A 16,376-nucleotide genomic window follows, 5' to 3' on the forward strand; every position below is an offset into this window, starting at 1 on the left:
CACCACTGGAGGCGGGCTGCACGATGTTGGGGCATGAGCGGAAGACGGCCTAACGGTGTGCGGGACCGTAGCCCAGCTTCATGGAGACGGTTGCGAATGGTCCTCGCCGATACGCCAGGAGCAACAGTGTCCCTAATTTGCTGGGAAGTGGCGGTGCGGTCCCCTACGGCACTGCATAGGATCCTATGGTCTAGGCGTGCATCTGTGCGTCGCTGCGGTCTGCTCCCAGGTCGACGGGCACGTGTACCTTCGGCCGACCACTGGCGACAACATCGATGTACTGTGGAGACCTCACGCCCCATGTGTTGAGCAATTCGGAGGTACGTCCACCCGGCCTCCCGCATGCCCACTATACGCCCTCGCTCAAAGTCCGTCAACTGCACATACGGTTCACGTCCACGCTGTCGCGGCATGCTACCAGTGTCAAAGACTGCGATGGAGCTCCATATGCCATGGCAAACTGGCTGACACTGACGCCGGCGGTGCACAAATGCTGCGCAGCTAGCGCCATTCGACGGCCAACACCGCGGTTCCTGGTGTGTCCGCTGTGCCGTGCGTGTGATCATTGCTTGTACAGCCCTCTCGCAGTGTACGGAGCAAGTATGGTGGGTCTGACACACCGGTGTCAATGTGTTCTTTTTTCCATTTCCAGGAGTGTATTCTCTTTTTGTCTAAACTATTTATCGCCCACGTTTCACTTCCATACATGGCTACACTCCATACAAATACTTTCAGAAACGACTTCCTGACATTTAAATCTAAACTCAATGGTAAAAATTTTTCTTCTTCATAAACGCTTTCCTTGCCATTGCCAGTCTACATTTTATATCCTCTCTACTTTGACCATCATCAGTTATTTTCCTCCCCAAATAGCAAAATTCCTTTACTACTTTAAGTGTCTCATTTCCTAATCTAATTCCCTCAGCATCACCCGAGTTAATTCAACTACATTCCATTATTCTTGTTTTGCTTTTGTTGATGTTCATCTTATACCCACCTTTCAAGACACTATCCATTCCATTCAACTGCTCTTCCAAGTCCTTTGCTGTCTCTGACAGTATTACAATGTCATCGGCGAACCTCGAAAGCTAATATTTCTTCTCCATGGATTTTAATACCTACTCCAATTTTTTTCTTTTGTTTCCTTTACTGCTTGCTGAATATACAGATTGAATAACATCATGGGTAGGCTACAACCCTGTCTCACTCCCTTCCCAACCACTGCTTCCCTTTCATGTCCCTCTACTCTTGCAACTGCCATCTGGTTTCTATACAAATGATAAATAGCTTTTCACTTTTTGTATTTCACCCCTGCCACCTTCAGAATATTTCACACAACATCGTCAAAAGCTTTCTCTAAGTCTACAAATGCTAAAAACATATGTTTGCCTTTTCTTAATCTTGCTGCTAAGATAAGTCGTAGGGTCAGTATTGCCCCACTTGTTCCAACATTTCTGTGGAATCCAAACTGATCTTCCCAAAGGTCGGCTTCTACCAGTTTTTCCATTCATCTGTAAAGAATTTGCGTTAGTATTTTGCAGCTGTGGCTTATTATAGTTTGTTAATTTTCACAACTGTCAACCCCTGCTTTCTTTGGGATTGGAATTATTATATTCTTCTTGAAGTCTGGGGGTATTTCGCCTGCCTCATACATCTTGCTCACTAAATGGTAGAGTTTTGTTAGGCCTAGCTCTCCCAAGGCTGTCATTAGTTCTAATGGGATGTTGTCCTCAAGGACATCACCCTTGCATAGACACTCTATATACTCCTTACACCTTTCTGTTTTCCCTTCTTTGCTTAGTACTGGGTTTCCATCTGTGCTCTTGATATTCATGCAAGTCGTCCTATTTTCTCCAAAGGTCTCTTTAATTTTCCTGTAGGCAGTATCTATCTTAACCTCAGTGATATGTGCCTCGACATCCTTACATTTGTCCTCTAGCCATCCCTGCTTAGCCATTTTGCACTTCCTGTCGATCTCATTTTTGAGACAATTGTATTCCTTTTCGTGTGCTTCATTTACTGCATTTTTGTATTTTCTCCTTTCATCAATTAAATTCAATATCTCTTCTGTTACCCAACGATTTCTATTAGTCCTCGTCTTTTTACCTACTTGATCCTCTGCTACCTTCACTATTTCATCTCTCAAAGCTACCCATTCGTCTTCTACTGTATTTCTTTCCCCCATTCTTGTCAATTGTTCTCAAATGCCCTCTCTGAAGCTCTCTACAACCTCTGGTTCTTTCAGTTCATCCAGGTCCAATCTCCTCCGTTTCCCACCTTTTTGTGATTTCTTCAGTTTTAATCTGTAGTGCATAACCAATAGATTGTGGTCAGAGCCCACATCTGCCCCTGGAAATGTCTTACAATTTAAAATCTGGTTCCTGAATCTCTGTCTTACCATTATATAATCTATCTGATACCTTCCAGTACCTCCAGGCTTCTTCCATGTATACAACCTTCTTTTGTGATTCTTGAACCAAGTGTTAGCTATGATTAAGTTATGCTCTGTGGTGCAAAATTCTACCAGGCGGCATCCTCTTTCATTTCTTACTCCCATTCCATATTCACCTACTATGTTTCCTTCTCTTCCTTTTCCTACTGTTGAGTTCCAATCACCCATGACTATTAAATTTTCATCTCCCTTCATTATCTGAATAATTTCTTTTATCTCATTGCTATGTGAAATGTGTTTTATTCATCTCTTAACCTACAAAATTTCAGAACATATGTCTGATGTACAGGAGACATTTCAAGATTACAATTTGCTTACTTAAAATTTTGTCACACTTACAATAATACTTTGTGGAGAATTTACTTACTTGCAATTGGTCAAACTTACAGTATTTACGTCTACTATAACCATCATAAATTTTTATTCCATTTTAGGGATCAAGCTCAAAGTATCACTTTCTCCTTCATGAAATTTCCACAGAGCAGTAGCATCATTCAGTTAGAAACTCATGTATCTTAATTTTTAAAATGTTTATCTTCATATTCATTATGTCACACCCTTTTATTATCTAGTGAATTTTCATGGTGGATTTTGAGCACGCAGTTTTAAGTGATGAGAAGTGAGCATAAAGTTCTCTTCATGTCTTGTGTCATTTGAGTGTTCAAAATGACTTTTTTTTAATAGATCAGCTCTGCAGTGCAGGAAAAGAACCACCTCAAAGATCCATAAAGAAGGGACAGTTAATATTTTAGGTCTTTAAATAATGGCTGACATGATGCCCTCAGCTGTGCAGAGCACATGTTGTGAATTATTCTTTTTTTGCAACTCTAAAATTCATGTAACATTTCCCGAGTTTCCCCAAAAAATTATTCCATATCGAATAACCAATTCAAAATAGCTGTAATATGCTATTTTGCTGGAGGCCATGTCAGTGGCACAGGCTAAAATTTCCATTGCAAATGCAAGGCTGTTTAATTCATTTGCTAGATATTCTATATGAGAATTCCAACTCAAAAATCTGGCTAAGTTTATTCTCAGGAACCTGACTGAGTCAAGTTCTTCCAATTTTTGATTGTTGTGAGTGACACAGATTTCTCCATTTTTTGAATGTTTGGTTTTAAAACTCATGACGTGGGTTTTTGATATGTTTAGCCTTCAGCCATTTTGACTGAACCATGTTTCCAGGCTACTTAAAGTATTCATGACACTCTGTGGCATATTGTCATAATTTTCATTTTTAACTACGGCAGAAGTATCATCTGCAAACAAGGTTAAATGAGTATGTATGTTGAGGGCCAAGTAATTTCCATAGAACAGGAATAAAAAGGGTCCAAGGATGAACCTTGAGGAACACCTTGTGACACAGTTTTCCACTCTGAGAAGTGATCTGCTCCATTTGATGTGATTACTACCCTTTTGTTTCCTCTCCAAGAGGTATGATTCAAACCATTTCAAAGCAACATCCCTTATTCCATATCTGTTGAGTTTGAAAAGCATCAGGGCATAGTTTACAGAGTTGAATGCTTTTGTAAGATCACAGAATGAATCTTGTGTACTTTGACACGTTCCACATCATTACGAAAGAATCGTGTTCGTGATCCATGGAACAAGTAATATAACTAACTAACTAACAGAATATTTCTGTGACCTTAGCTTTCCAACTTTGGGTTGGCAGGCCTGGGTAACCAAGAAGGCTTCCTCTAAGCGACCCATGAATAGATTGGCGTACGAGGGGGCCATCCTGGTACCCATGGCTGTTCCCTTTAATTGTTGGTATGTCTGGCCTTCAAAAGTTTGGTACAGATTTATTGATGACATCTTCATGATCTGGACTCACAGTGAAGAACAACTCCAGAATTTCCTCTCCAACCTCAACTCGTTTGGTTCCATCAGATTCACCTGGTCCTACTCCAAAACCCATGCCACTTTCCTTGACATTGACCTCCATCTGTCCAATGGCCAGCTTCACACGTCCGTCCACATCAAACCCACCAACAAGCAACAGTACCTCCATTATGACAGCTGCCACCCATTCCATATCAAATGGTCCCGTCCCTACAGCCTAGGTCTTCGTGGCAAACGAATCTGCTCCAGTCTGGAATCCTTGAACCATTACACCAACAACCTGAAAACAGCTTTCGCATCCCGCAACTACCCTCCCGACCTGGTACAGAAACAAATAACCAGAGCCACTTCCTCATCCCCTCAAACCCAGAACCTCCGACAGAAGAACCACAAAAGTGCCCCACTTGTTACAGGATACTTTCCGAGACTGGATTAGACTCTGAATGTGGCTCTCCAGCACGGATACGACTTCCTCAAATCCTGCCCTGAAATGAGATCCATCCTTCATGAAACCCTCCCCACTCCACCAAGAGTGTCTTTCCACCGTCCACCTAACCTTCGTAACCTCTTAGTTCATCCCTATGAAATCCCCAAACCACCTTCCCTACCCTCTGGCTCCTACTCTAGTAACCGCCCCCGGTGTAAAACCTGTCCCATGCACCCTCCCACCACCACCTACTCCAGTCCTGTAACACGGAAGGTGTACACGATCAAAGGCAGAGCCACATGTGAAAGCACCCACGTGATTTACCAACTGACCTGCCTACACTGTGAATCTTTCTATGTGGAAATGACCAGCAACAAACTGTCCATTCCCATGAATGGACACAGGCAGACAGTGTTTGTTGGTAATGAGGATCACCCTGTGGCTAAACATGCCTTAGTGCATGGCCAGCACATCTTGGCACAGTGTTACACCGTCCGAGTTATCTGGATACTTCCCACTAACACCAACCCGTCAGAACTCCGAAGATGGGAACTTGCCCTTCAGTATATCCTCTCTTCTCGATATCCACCAGACCGCAACCTCCACTAATTTCAAGTTGCCGCCGCTCATACCTCACCTGTCTTTCAACAACTTCTTTGCCTCTATACTTCCGCCTCGACTCACATCTCTGCCCGAACTCTTTGCCTTTACAAATGTCTGCTTGTATCTGTATATGTGCGGATGGATATGTGTGTGTGTGCGACTGTACACCTGTCCTTTTTTCCCCCTTAGGTAAGTCTTTCTGCTCCTGAGATTGGAATGACTCCTTACCCTCTCCCTTAAAACCCACATCCTTTCGTCTTTCCCTCTTTCCTGAAGAAGCAGCCGTTGGTTGCGAAAGCTAGAATTTTGTGTGTATGTTTGTGTTTGTTTCTGTGTCTATCGACCTGCCAGCGCTTTTGTTTGGTATGTCACATCATCTTTGTTTTTAGATATATTTTGGTGCGTATCCCATCCCTGCCAGCAGAGTTTTTGTCTTTTAAGGAGAGTATGACATTTTCAACAAATTTTGCTGAGACTGTGCTGAATTTTTTGAGACATTCACTGGTATTGCCTTTTGACACAAAATCATTTACTTTCTGCTCGTAATTTGCTGTGTCTAAATCAGATTTTGCTACATTTATGACGTACTCATTGAAGCACTCAGATATTTGAGCTGAATTTACAACCAATTTTTCCTTAAGTTTGATTTCTAAAATGTCTTGTTTATGATTTTGGACAGACTTAACTACAGACCATACAGCCCTTGTTTTATTTTTCTGCACTAAGATGAATTTGTTGTTTGCCATTTGTTTTAAAGCTTTCCTAACTTTTAAAAAAATAATTTTATAGTTTCTAACATATCTTTGTTGTACTTCAGTTGATTGTGTAGCTTCCTTTCCTCTCACTCGACATTTTTATTCCTGGTGTGATCCATCTTATCTTACTTGATATTTTGTTGCAATATGTTCTGGAGGGGGAAAGCTCCATTAAATACTTCAAGAAAACTATTTAAGAATGTACTTAGTTATCATTTGTTGAACCACCATCCCCAAAAGACCAACTAACTTTACTTAGTTTCTCACAGAATATTTCAATATTTGTTTTACTGAAACTTCTTTTCAAAGTAGTAATTTGTTACAATGTTATCAATGCATGTTGCTGAGCGAATATTTTCTGTGGTGAACTCCAAAAAATTTAGTTTAAAACCAGACCTTTTAATTGAATCAATAAATGTTGTTGATTCTTTATTGTCATTTGCAGTGTTTATATTAAAAATCTGGCACTATTATGATTTTTTCCTTCTTTTCTTTCTTTGGCTTATTTAGCAAGCACTGGAATTTAGAGAGGAATGGTGTGACTAAAGCCCTTTCCAAAATTCTATAAATTGAAATGATCAACATATTAAAGTCTTTAAGCTCTATGCAACAACTTTTGAATATGCACTCTTGATTTAAACAATTAAAATCTGTTTTCACTTCATAGCTCACAGAAGAGTCCAGGAGTGTATAGCAACCTCTGTGAGATTTTTTCTCCCTGCAATAGCTGGTATCAACATAGAAGTTTTCAATTTTATTTAAAATATTTGTTGTACGACAGCTAAGCCTAAAATAATTGATATGTTTTCACATTCTGAGAGAAGAATTTGTAACTCATCGAGTTTGTAGCTTAGGCTGCTAGGAGATTTAGAACTTAAGCCATTTATATTCTAGTGCGTCAAATAAGAACTTTTGCTTGTTTTAATGGAGGAGGGATAGCATGGCATGAGTGGGGAGAGAGAAAAGCATTGTCTGCTAGAGCATGCATAGACTAGAAGGTAGCAGGACAAGGCTGCTAGGGTCAGTGTCAGGAGTCAGTGGAGGACGGCGGGAAGAGGGGCAGTGGGGAGCAGGAAAGGAAAAAAGACTGGTGGGTGCATTGGCAGAGAGCACCACACAATGAGAATGAGTGGACATGAATGGGAAGATGATAGCAGAGAGGGTGTGGGAACTTTTGGGAGGAGGGTGGGGGGACAGTAGGTTACTGCTGGTTGCGACAGGGATAACTTTGGGAGCACAGAATGTGTTGTAAAAATAACTTCCATTGGCACAGTTCAGAAAACCTATGATTGAGGGGAGGATCCTGATTGCCTGGGTTGTGGAACAGCCATGAAATCAAGCATGTTACATTCAGCTGCATGTTGTGCGAAGGGTGATCCATTTTACTGTTGCCCACAGTATGACACTGACTATTCATCCTGATGGACAGCTGGTTGGTAGTCATACGAGTACCAATATAAAAAGCAGCACAATGCCTGCAGCAGAGCTGGTATAGAACATGGTTGCTTTCATAGGTGGCTCAGCCTCTGATGGTGTAGGATAAGCCTTTTCCATGGCTGGAATAGGCAGTGCTGGGTGGGTTGATTGGAGTGGTCTCACAGGGATATTATTCCTGTGGCAAGGTATTGGGATTGGGAATTTCATAAGGATGGACTGGGCTGTTGCACAGGATCTTCCATAGGATGTCACTCATTTCAAGGCATGATGAAAGATAATTAAAGCCCTTACAAAGGATGTGGTTCAGTTGTTCCAGTCCAAGATGGTATTTGGCGATGAAAGGTGTGTGTGGGGATATGGCATGAGAAATCAGTCTGAGGACTAGGTCTGGGGGTAATGCCTGTCTGTGAAGCCTTTGTGAGACATTCAGTAGAAAGGACAAGGGATTTCTTGTCACTGCAGATACACTGTCGCTCAGTGGCCATGCTGTCTAGGATGGATTTTTTGCTGTGGAAGGGATGACAGCTGTTGAAATGTATGCCCTGTTGGTGGTTTAATGTGGACAGAGGTGTGTATGGAGCCATTGGAGAGGAGGAGATCATCATCCAGGAAAGTGGCACCCTAGTTTGAGGACAAGGTGAATGAGGAATGAGAAAAGGGCATCTTGGCCATGAATCCTGAGCATGAAGATATGATAAACCTGAACCACACCAGGGATTTGGAGTTTTGGAGGAGCTAGAGAGTTTTTCTCTAGATGATCCATAAACAGGTTGCCATAGGAAGCTGCCATGTGGACGCCCATGGCTGTTCCACGGATTTGTTTGTGTGCTTTCGCCTCAAAGAGGAAGATGTGTGTTAGGATTAAGTTAGTAAAGTTTATGATGAGTGAGGTTATGGATCTGGTGCCTGAAAGGCATTGGGAGAGTAGTGTTCAATAGTGACAAAGCTGGTGTTCACAGAAGTGGCAACAACAGTGATGAGTAGGAACTCAGGAAATAAATGAGTGGGGATGGTGGGAAGACGGTGGAGAAAATGGTTGGTATCTTTGATGTGGGAGTCTAGATTTTTGGCATTTGGTGGAGGCACTGGTCAAATAGGGTCACAATCTTTCAGTGGGGGGACAATAAACAGCTGCAAGGGGTATTCAGGATTGTAAGGTTTGTGTATTTTGGGGAGCATGTTGAAGTTGGGTATGCAGGGTGTCATAGGGGTGAGGAGAGAAATTTATTCAGGGGAGATGTTCTGGGGAGGGCCTAAAGTTTTAAGCAGTGACTGGAAGTTACAGTGTACTTCTGGGATGGGATCACTCTGGCAGAATTTTAACTGAATAAAACCAATGCAGTACTGTGAGATAATATAAAAATTGGGAGGTTTACTATGAAAAATGAAATAGACAATTCTGTTGTGTTCTGTCAGTTGTATGTATTGTATTCTGCAATATCTGAAACTCAGTCTGTCTTAATACATCATGCATTTTTTGCACAGAAATGATACATGGCATTAAATGCTCCAACAGCCCAATGAGACAATTAATCTACAGTGCATGCAAGGTGAAGTTTAGGCCAGATTTGGTTCTTTGATGCTTTTGGAGTGCTTTTTGGTCCATGACTTTGGACCTCTTATTCAGGTTACCACAAACATGAAACAGAATATTTATTTAAACATTCTCTGAGAGCAAGTCTTGCCCTTTGTCACATCTGTGTGATGAGTGTGATGTGGACATTCCTGTGTTCCAAGGTGACAGCAGCCATGTTAACAGTACTGCATGCATGCTTGCATTCTTATTTGATAAACATCCTTGCACTCTATTTCACTTCGACTGTTCCACTAAATCACCCAATCTTAATCTCCTAGAAAACCTATGGGACTGTCTGGAGAAGTGACTGAAAAATACCAATCAGTATCCTCACAATTTGGTAGCTGTATGGGATCTAACCATAAATGAGTGATTTCAACTCAACATGGCATACTTGAAGGATTTTACATTCCTAATTGAGATGTCTATCAATGCTAGAAATGGTATCAGTGTGATGTGTGCTTGGGGTAACTAATTTTTTGTCCGAGATGCTTACTTTTCAGCTGCAGTTCATCAACCACTGATATTTCAAAGTGATGTATTTAAACCAGTACATAGTGCCTTATTTAATCATTTTTATTCATGACTGAAACTATCTCTTCTGGTGTTTGCATTTATGAGATTATCATATGAGATATTCTTTTACTTCAATAATACAGTATTTATCTTTTTTCAATTACCCTCAACTAATAACAAATTTTCACTGTTGTCATTGTGATTTACAGCTCCAGCTCGTATTGCATCATTCTCACAAGTTCTAAAAGTGCCACTGAAATCAAGTACAAGTCTTAGTTGCTTAGCTGTTGGCAACCCTACACCAAATATTCAGTGGCTTTATAAGAAGCGTGTACTTGAATCTGACTCAAGAACCAGAATACTGCAGGATTCACTTCACATTATAAGTATGTGCTACAGAATATTTGCTCCACTCTAAATATGTTCCTAAACAAACTTCTATTTCATGAATTAATTATATACATGCATGCTTTCTACTGCTTCAAGTTCCACAGTAATTGTGATTATCACAAAGTAAATGAAAAAAAAACAGGTTCCAAATTCACATAATTGTTGAAATCTTCTTAAATATTGTCTTCCAGTCATAAGTATAGTTTAAAATATGAAAGAAAATATTAGGTCTACAACTTTGATTCTGCCATTTTATCTCAAAGTTTGAGGCTTTATTGTGAAAAACGTACAACAAATTTGTAATTCAAAGTATTGGCTTCCACTTGCCACACCTTTCTCCCATCTTTCAGCTCACATAAAAATCCAGCAGCAGAAGAACTGAGCATCTTTTGAGCAGATCCATGAATTGCTCTAATTTTGCACTTATTCATATCACCACAGATACTGGTTAGTCGGGCTGTATACTACTGATCCAAAGATATGGTAGTCAGAGGGAGCAATGTTTGGTGAATACAGTGGGTGGGGTAGGACTTCCCATTTCAACATTTCCAAATATGTTTTGATGCAGTTTGTAACATGCAGCCAATCATTATCATGCTGCAAAATCACGTTCTCATGTCTATCACTGTATTGTGGCGACTTGTCTTTCAGTGCGTGGCCCAAACACATTGTTTCGATGATCTACTGTGACTGTTTCCATCAGTTTCAGTAGCTTCAAAAAGCTTCTCTCTTCCACTCCACCTCCATGCTGATCTTTGATGTCAAAATCATCACTCTTGAAGTGTTGAAACCATTCTCTGCACATTCTTTCACTAATAGGTGCTTCACCACAGGTCTTACCCCATATTTTAAGAGCCTCAGCTGCAGATTTCTTGATTTTAAGCAGAAAATTAAAACTTTCCACAAATGGTGAGAATTAGCCTCATAAGTTGATGAATTCAATTGAGGATAACTTTATGATGCAGTCACAAATTGACTAATATTTTGATGGTGTTATGTTTACACATCTGTATTCTTATGGTGTGACATTTATGACCTACTGCCAGCACCACCACTTGCCTCTACTGCTATCTATTGCAAAATGGCAGAAGAAAGTGGTAGACCTAATAATTGGTACAGGCTATAGTGAAGCTAAGTAGTAACTTAGAGAGTGGGACAGTTTGTCCAATAATGAAAACAATGGGTTTGACTCTGTATCTAAATATATATTCCACATAACACCACTGTATAATTAGCAGATGATGATTGTGGCCACTTCATGTAATTTACCAGAGGCATGATGATTTTGCTAAATGGCAACAAACAATAGGAAACAATCCCTGAGATGATAAGCAGCAAAAAAGTCATATAAACAGATGACCAGAATTGCTTTCCAAGGGAATGATATTAGAATACGGACAGACACAGTCCTCTTGTAGGGAAGCAGCCTACTCACGCCATATAAAATTCACATGTCTTTCCATTGTGTGCCAGCCAGTCCGCTGTAACTAGCTCTGACGTCATAAATGTTGCGCAAAACTTTAAAAATCAAGTACATAACCTGAAAGGTTTCTAGCATGCCAGGAGTAATACTAAATCAATATGTGTTGAATATCAGTTCAATAACTTTAACCATTTTCGAAATTTGGACGTTTTTCTGTAAAAATCATTGGCGCAACAGAAAAGAGCTAGAAACTTAAAAGTTTATATTTAGATTCCTTCTGCATAATAATTTAGTAGAAACAGTATTCTGGATCTCAGAAATTAAAATTTTAGTTGAAATTCGTGATTTTCTGGTTTTGTCTTACAAATTAAGGAAGCAAGATAGATTAAGTAGGCGAATAAATAAAGCTAGGATGTTTAAATTTAAGTAGAAGGGAGATCCGCTATAATCATAAAGATGTGAGAAGTTTCAACTGAATAGTTATAAAACTATAGTGATAGCGTATCTCCAAAGGGCAAGTTCAGAGCTCGTCTACTGCGTATAGTGTAATTAAATTAATTCTCTCGCCCAAAATATTTGACTGAGCCACGTCGGACTTTTATTATGATTACTTACTTGTGTGCTGATTTCACATTTAAATTGAGAGCTTCATCGGCCATCAGCAAAGGAAGCAATGATTTATTCGATAACTTAAAGTGGTGCATTACTAGCTCAGTGGCTAGTCGGGAGAGCGGATTTAATCAGGCGTTCCCTTAGCCGTGTGCACTGCGGCTTTATATATAAGAATGCTGCGCGAGAAAGAAAGGCCCCAGTTCTCTCCAGATGCTGATTAGCGCACCATCTGTGCTGGGAGTCGCGCTGCATTGGTATCATTGCTATAAACAGCCTCGGATGCCGTAATAAGTTACTCGGGTTATGCGTTACCATGAAATCGTTTCCGAGTGAAGTGTTAATTCTGGGATGACTTTAATGATCTAGCTTCAGTTTGCATATGTTGTATTTTCACGTATCGCCACGGGACAGAGATTCTACCATTATTTAGTGTGGCATTTGATGAACATTATCATCAAAGTATGGCGAGCATTCACTTAAACTTTTAATTTAAACAGTTACAGTTGCATCAGCGCATTAGACTCTGAACTGCTCTGGTAGTTGGATTGTGTGGATTCTTTTTTGGCCTGTGACTTTCAGAATATAGTGAACATTTTACACATTTTAGAGAGAATCGTTTTTGATTATGAATCCCAGACGATCTCCTAATTCCTCAGAGCTATAAGCTGTAGCTATAAGTGTATGTCTCAGATGAAGTGGGCACTAGGAATTCTAATTACAGGCATCAAGTTGGCATCAAGTTTTGCTAATCACTTTCTGGTTGCCAATATTGTAGTTAGAGAGGCAGTGTTGAGAACAGCAAACAACAGCATTAAATAAATCATAGGAACATTATAATAACAATAATTCCACCCACTGCCCCATATATGTTGCTAATTGGCCGGAAAATGCATCTTTTCTACATTACATTCCACATCAGTACCTGGCAGATTGTCCATCAGCTTGGGGTAAGCCAGATGAGCATGTGGACCATGGAACAACAAGTGCTACTGTCCATATTAGTTACAACATGAGCAGACCTCATTTATCAATGCACTTGCCTCTGCAGAAATGTTTTGTTACTGGTTCATCACATAGGCCACTATGCTGCTAGGATTTCTGTCAAATATCCTATTCACAGATGAGTCTACCTTTACAATATCTCAAACTTCACTACACCCACCTGTGGGCTACAGGGAACAAGCAGCAATCAATCAGCACTGGTTCAGCCTCAATGTGTGGACAAAGATGATTGGTGATCATCTCAAGGGACCAGTCATCCTGGCACACCTGCCTCCCCTGCTGGAAGGTGTGCCTTTGGTGGTATAAAGTGTAATGTGGCTATTACTCTAGCTCACTGCCCTCTTGGTTATGGAGCTAAAACACAAGTACAGGCAGAACATTCCCACTTGCCAAAACTGTTGTCACACGTGCTTTCAATCACTGAAATTTGTGTCATCAAAGATCTTTTTTATCTTCACCTTCAAGTGGGTGTACCTTTGTTGGAATATATTTATTGCAATATGTCTATAAATATGGCCTTTTTTGTTCATTATCCTCTCAGGAATTACATCGTGCAGTTTGTTGTAATTCAGCAAAATCACTCTGTATGTATGGAATGAGGGATACATGACTGTGTGTGCTTCTGTGTGTGTTCCAATCTCATTCAGTTTCATCTTGAAAGATGCATTGGAAGAGAGAGAGAGAGAGAGAGAGAGGGGGGGGGGGGGGGGGTTTGAACTAAAGGAATCCTAAGATTTCTACATAGGGCCCACTGCAGGATTTTCTCTCTTCTGTTATGAGAATTGCATCTGTCATTTTAGATAACAAACCATTCATTGTCTTGTATGAATACAGTGTAACTATGTAACAATGTTACCCAGCAATAATTTATTACCATGCAAAATAGTATCACCAAAGAACAATCTCATGCTGGAGCTTATTTTATACCTGTAGTTGATTATAGTTATTAAGAGTAATATTGGCATTTACCCACTTTCTTTGGGTGTGCCTGCAATTACCTTCATTTCTGATGAACAAAGCCTATTGAGAACTGCTTTCTGCCTCTTTTGTTTGTATAAATCTGTGGATCAATCACATACATTGAAAGACAATGTTCATAACACATATCATGGTACCAGCTAATGCTGTGGTACAGTGTTGAACTTCACTCTACATGAATAGAGAATCTATCAGTTTAGTATCTGTCCAAAATTTGTATGATTTTACGAGGTGTGATTGGGAAGTTTTAAGAATGGTTCCACTACTGAAATGCAGGAGGATCTGCAGCGAATTGACGCATGGTGCACGGAATGGCAATTGAATCTCAATGTAGACAAGTGTAATGTGATGCAAATACATAGAAAGATAGGTCCCTTATCATTTAGCTACAAAATAGCAGGTCAGCAACTGGAAGCAGTTAATTCCATAAATTATCTGGGAGTACGCATTAGGAGTGATTTAAATTGGAATGATCATATAAAGTTGATCATCGGTAAAGCAGATGCCAGACTGAGATTCATTGGAAGAATCCTAAGGAAATGCAATCCGACAACAAAGGAAGTAGGTTACAGTACGCTTGTTCGCCCACTGCTTGAATACTGCTCAGCAGTGTGGGATCCGTACCAGATAGGGTTGATAGAAGAGATAGAGAAGATCCAACAGAGAGCAGCGCGCTTTGTTACAGGATCATTTAGTAATCGCGAAAGCATTACGGAGATGATAGATAAACTCCAGTGGAACACTCTGCAGGAGAGACGCTCAGTAGCCCGGTACGGGCTTTTGTTAAAGTTTCGAGAACATACCTTCACCGAAGAGTCAAGCAGTATATTGCTCCCTCCTACGTACATCTCGTGAAGAGACCATGAGGATAAAATCAGAGAGATTAGAGCCCACACAGAAGCATACCGACAATCCTTCTTTCCACGTACACTACAAGACTGGAATAGAAGGGAGAACTGATGGAGGTACTCAGGGTACCCTCCGCAACACACCGTCAGGTGGCTTGCGGAGTATGGATGTAGATGTAGATGTAGATGTACTGCTTACTGTTTTGGCGGCAGGTACAAGGAGGGTGGGGACTGAGTCATTGTCTTGTCCTTGAATGCCCTCTGACAGGAAACTGTGTTTCCTTTATTCAGTTCATTGTGGCAGCTGGTTGAGTGCAGGTCTGTTAGGGCTTGTTGCCGGATTCTGTCTGTGTGAAGATGGACGTAAAAACAGAGCAACAATTTTGTTTTAAAACAGGGAAATCAGCTTCTCAGACTTACAAACTATTAAAAACAGATTTTGGAGATAATTGTATGAGCCAGTCAAATGTTTTTATCTGGTTCAAGAGTTTTAAAAATGGCTCCAAATCATTTTAAGATGAACCATGGTCCAGCTCTCCTTCCACCTCAAAAACAAATGAAAATGTTGTAAAAGTTCGTGACTTAGTGTGCTCTGATCATAGACTTACAATTATGGAGATGGCTGATGAACTTAATTAAAGTTTTTATGCAGTTCAGTCAATTTTAACTGAAGATCAAGTGTCCGTAAAATTAATTCCAAAAGTGTTGTCAAGTGACCAGAGACAATACCGACTTGAAGTGTGCCAAGATCTGATTAAGCAGACTAAAAATGACCCAGATTTCTTAAAAAGGGTATTTACAGGTAATCATGGGTATATGGATATGATCTTGAAACGGAAGTGCAGTCCTCGCAGTGGAAGACTCCAGGTTCACCACGACCAAAAAAAACATGGCAAAGTTGGTCAAAGGTGAAGACTGAGTTGGTGAATTTTTTCGATTCTACCGGCATTGTGCAACATGAATTTACCCCTGGAGGACAGACAATTAACAAGTAATACTACAAATGTGTCCTTGAGCTTTTGTGCAAAAAGGTGCAGAAGAAAAGGCCTGCATTGTGGAAAGACAGGAGTTGGGTGCTACAATATGACAATGCTTCGGCTCATCGTGCCTTCTCCATCATTGAATTTTTGACCAAATTCAACATTACTCTGCCTCCACAACTGCCATATTCCCCTGATTTGGCCCCTGTGGACTTCTACCTGTTTCCTAAACTAAAAGTTTCACTGAAAGGGAAGCAATTTGACTCGATTGAAGACATTCAAGTAAATACAGAGAGCATCCTTAACACACTTAAAGAAAAAAAATTCTAGGAATGTTTCCAAAAGTGGAAACACTATTGGAGATGGTATGTTCAGTCAGAAGGGGACTATTTTGAAGAAGGTACATCACGGTAGCATGTAAGTACCACCATTGTACAATTACAAGCCCATTTTTAAAACTTTCCAATCACACCTCGTATATCTGGAAATAGGCAATTCCTACACCAATCTTGAGCTTCCAGCCAAAGCTTTT

The 16,376-nt window shown here is 40.4% G+C and overlaps 1 protein-coding gene across 1 annotated transcript in view; it reads left to right on the top strand.

Moving 5' to 3' along the window:
• LOC126297439 (Down syndrome cell adhesion molecule-like protein Dscam2) overlaps positions 1–16,376 on the top strand; it is a 384,987-nt gene that overhangs the window by 272,709 nt on the left and 95,902 nt on the right. The window contains exon 25 of the mRNA XM_049988328.1: positions 9,821–9,997. Within this exon, the coding sequence (XP_049844285.1) occupies positions 9,821–9,997 (177 nt within the window). The remainder of the gene's footprint in view (positions 1–9,820; positions 9,998–16,376) is intronic.

The sequence above is a fragment of the Schistocerca gregaria genome, chromosome 1 (assembly GCF_023897955.1).
Source record: "Schistocerca gregaria isolate iqSchGreg1 chromosome 1, iqSchGreg1.2, whole genome shotgun sequence".
In the NCBI taxonomy this organism is placed as follows: Eukaryota; Metazoa; Arthropoda; class Insecta; order Orthoptera; family Acrididae; genus Schistocerca; species Schistocerca gregaria.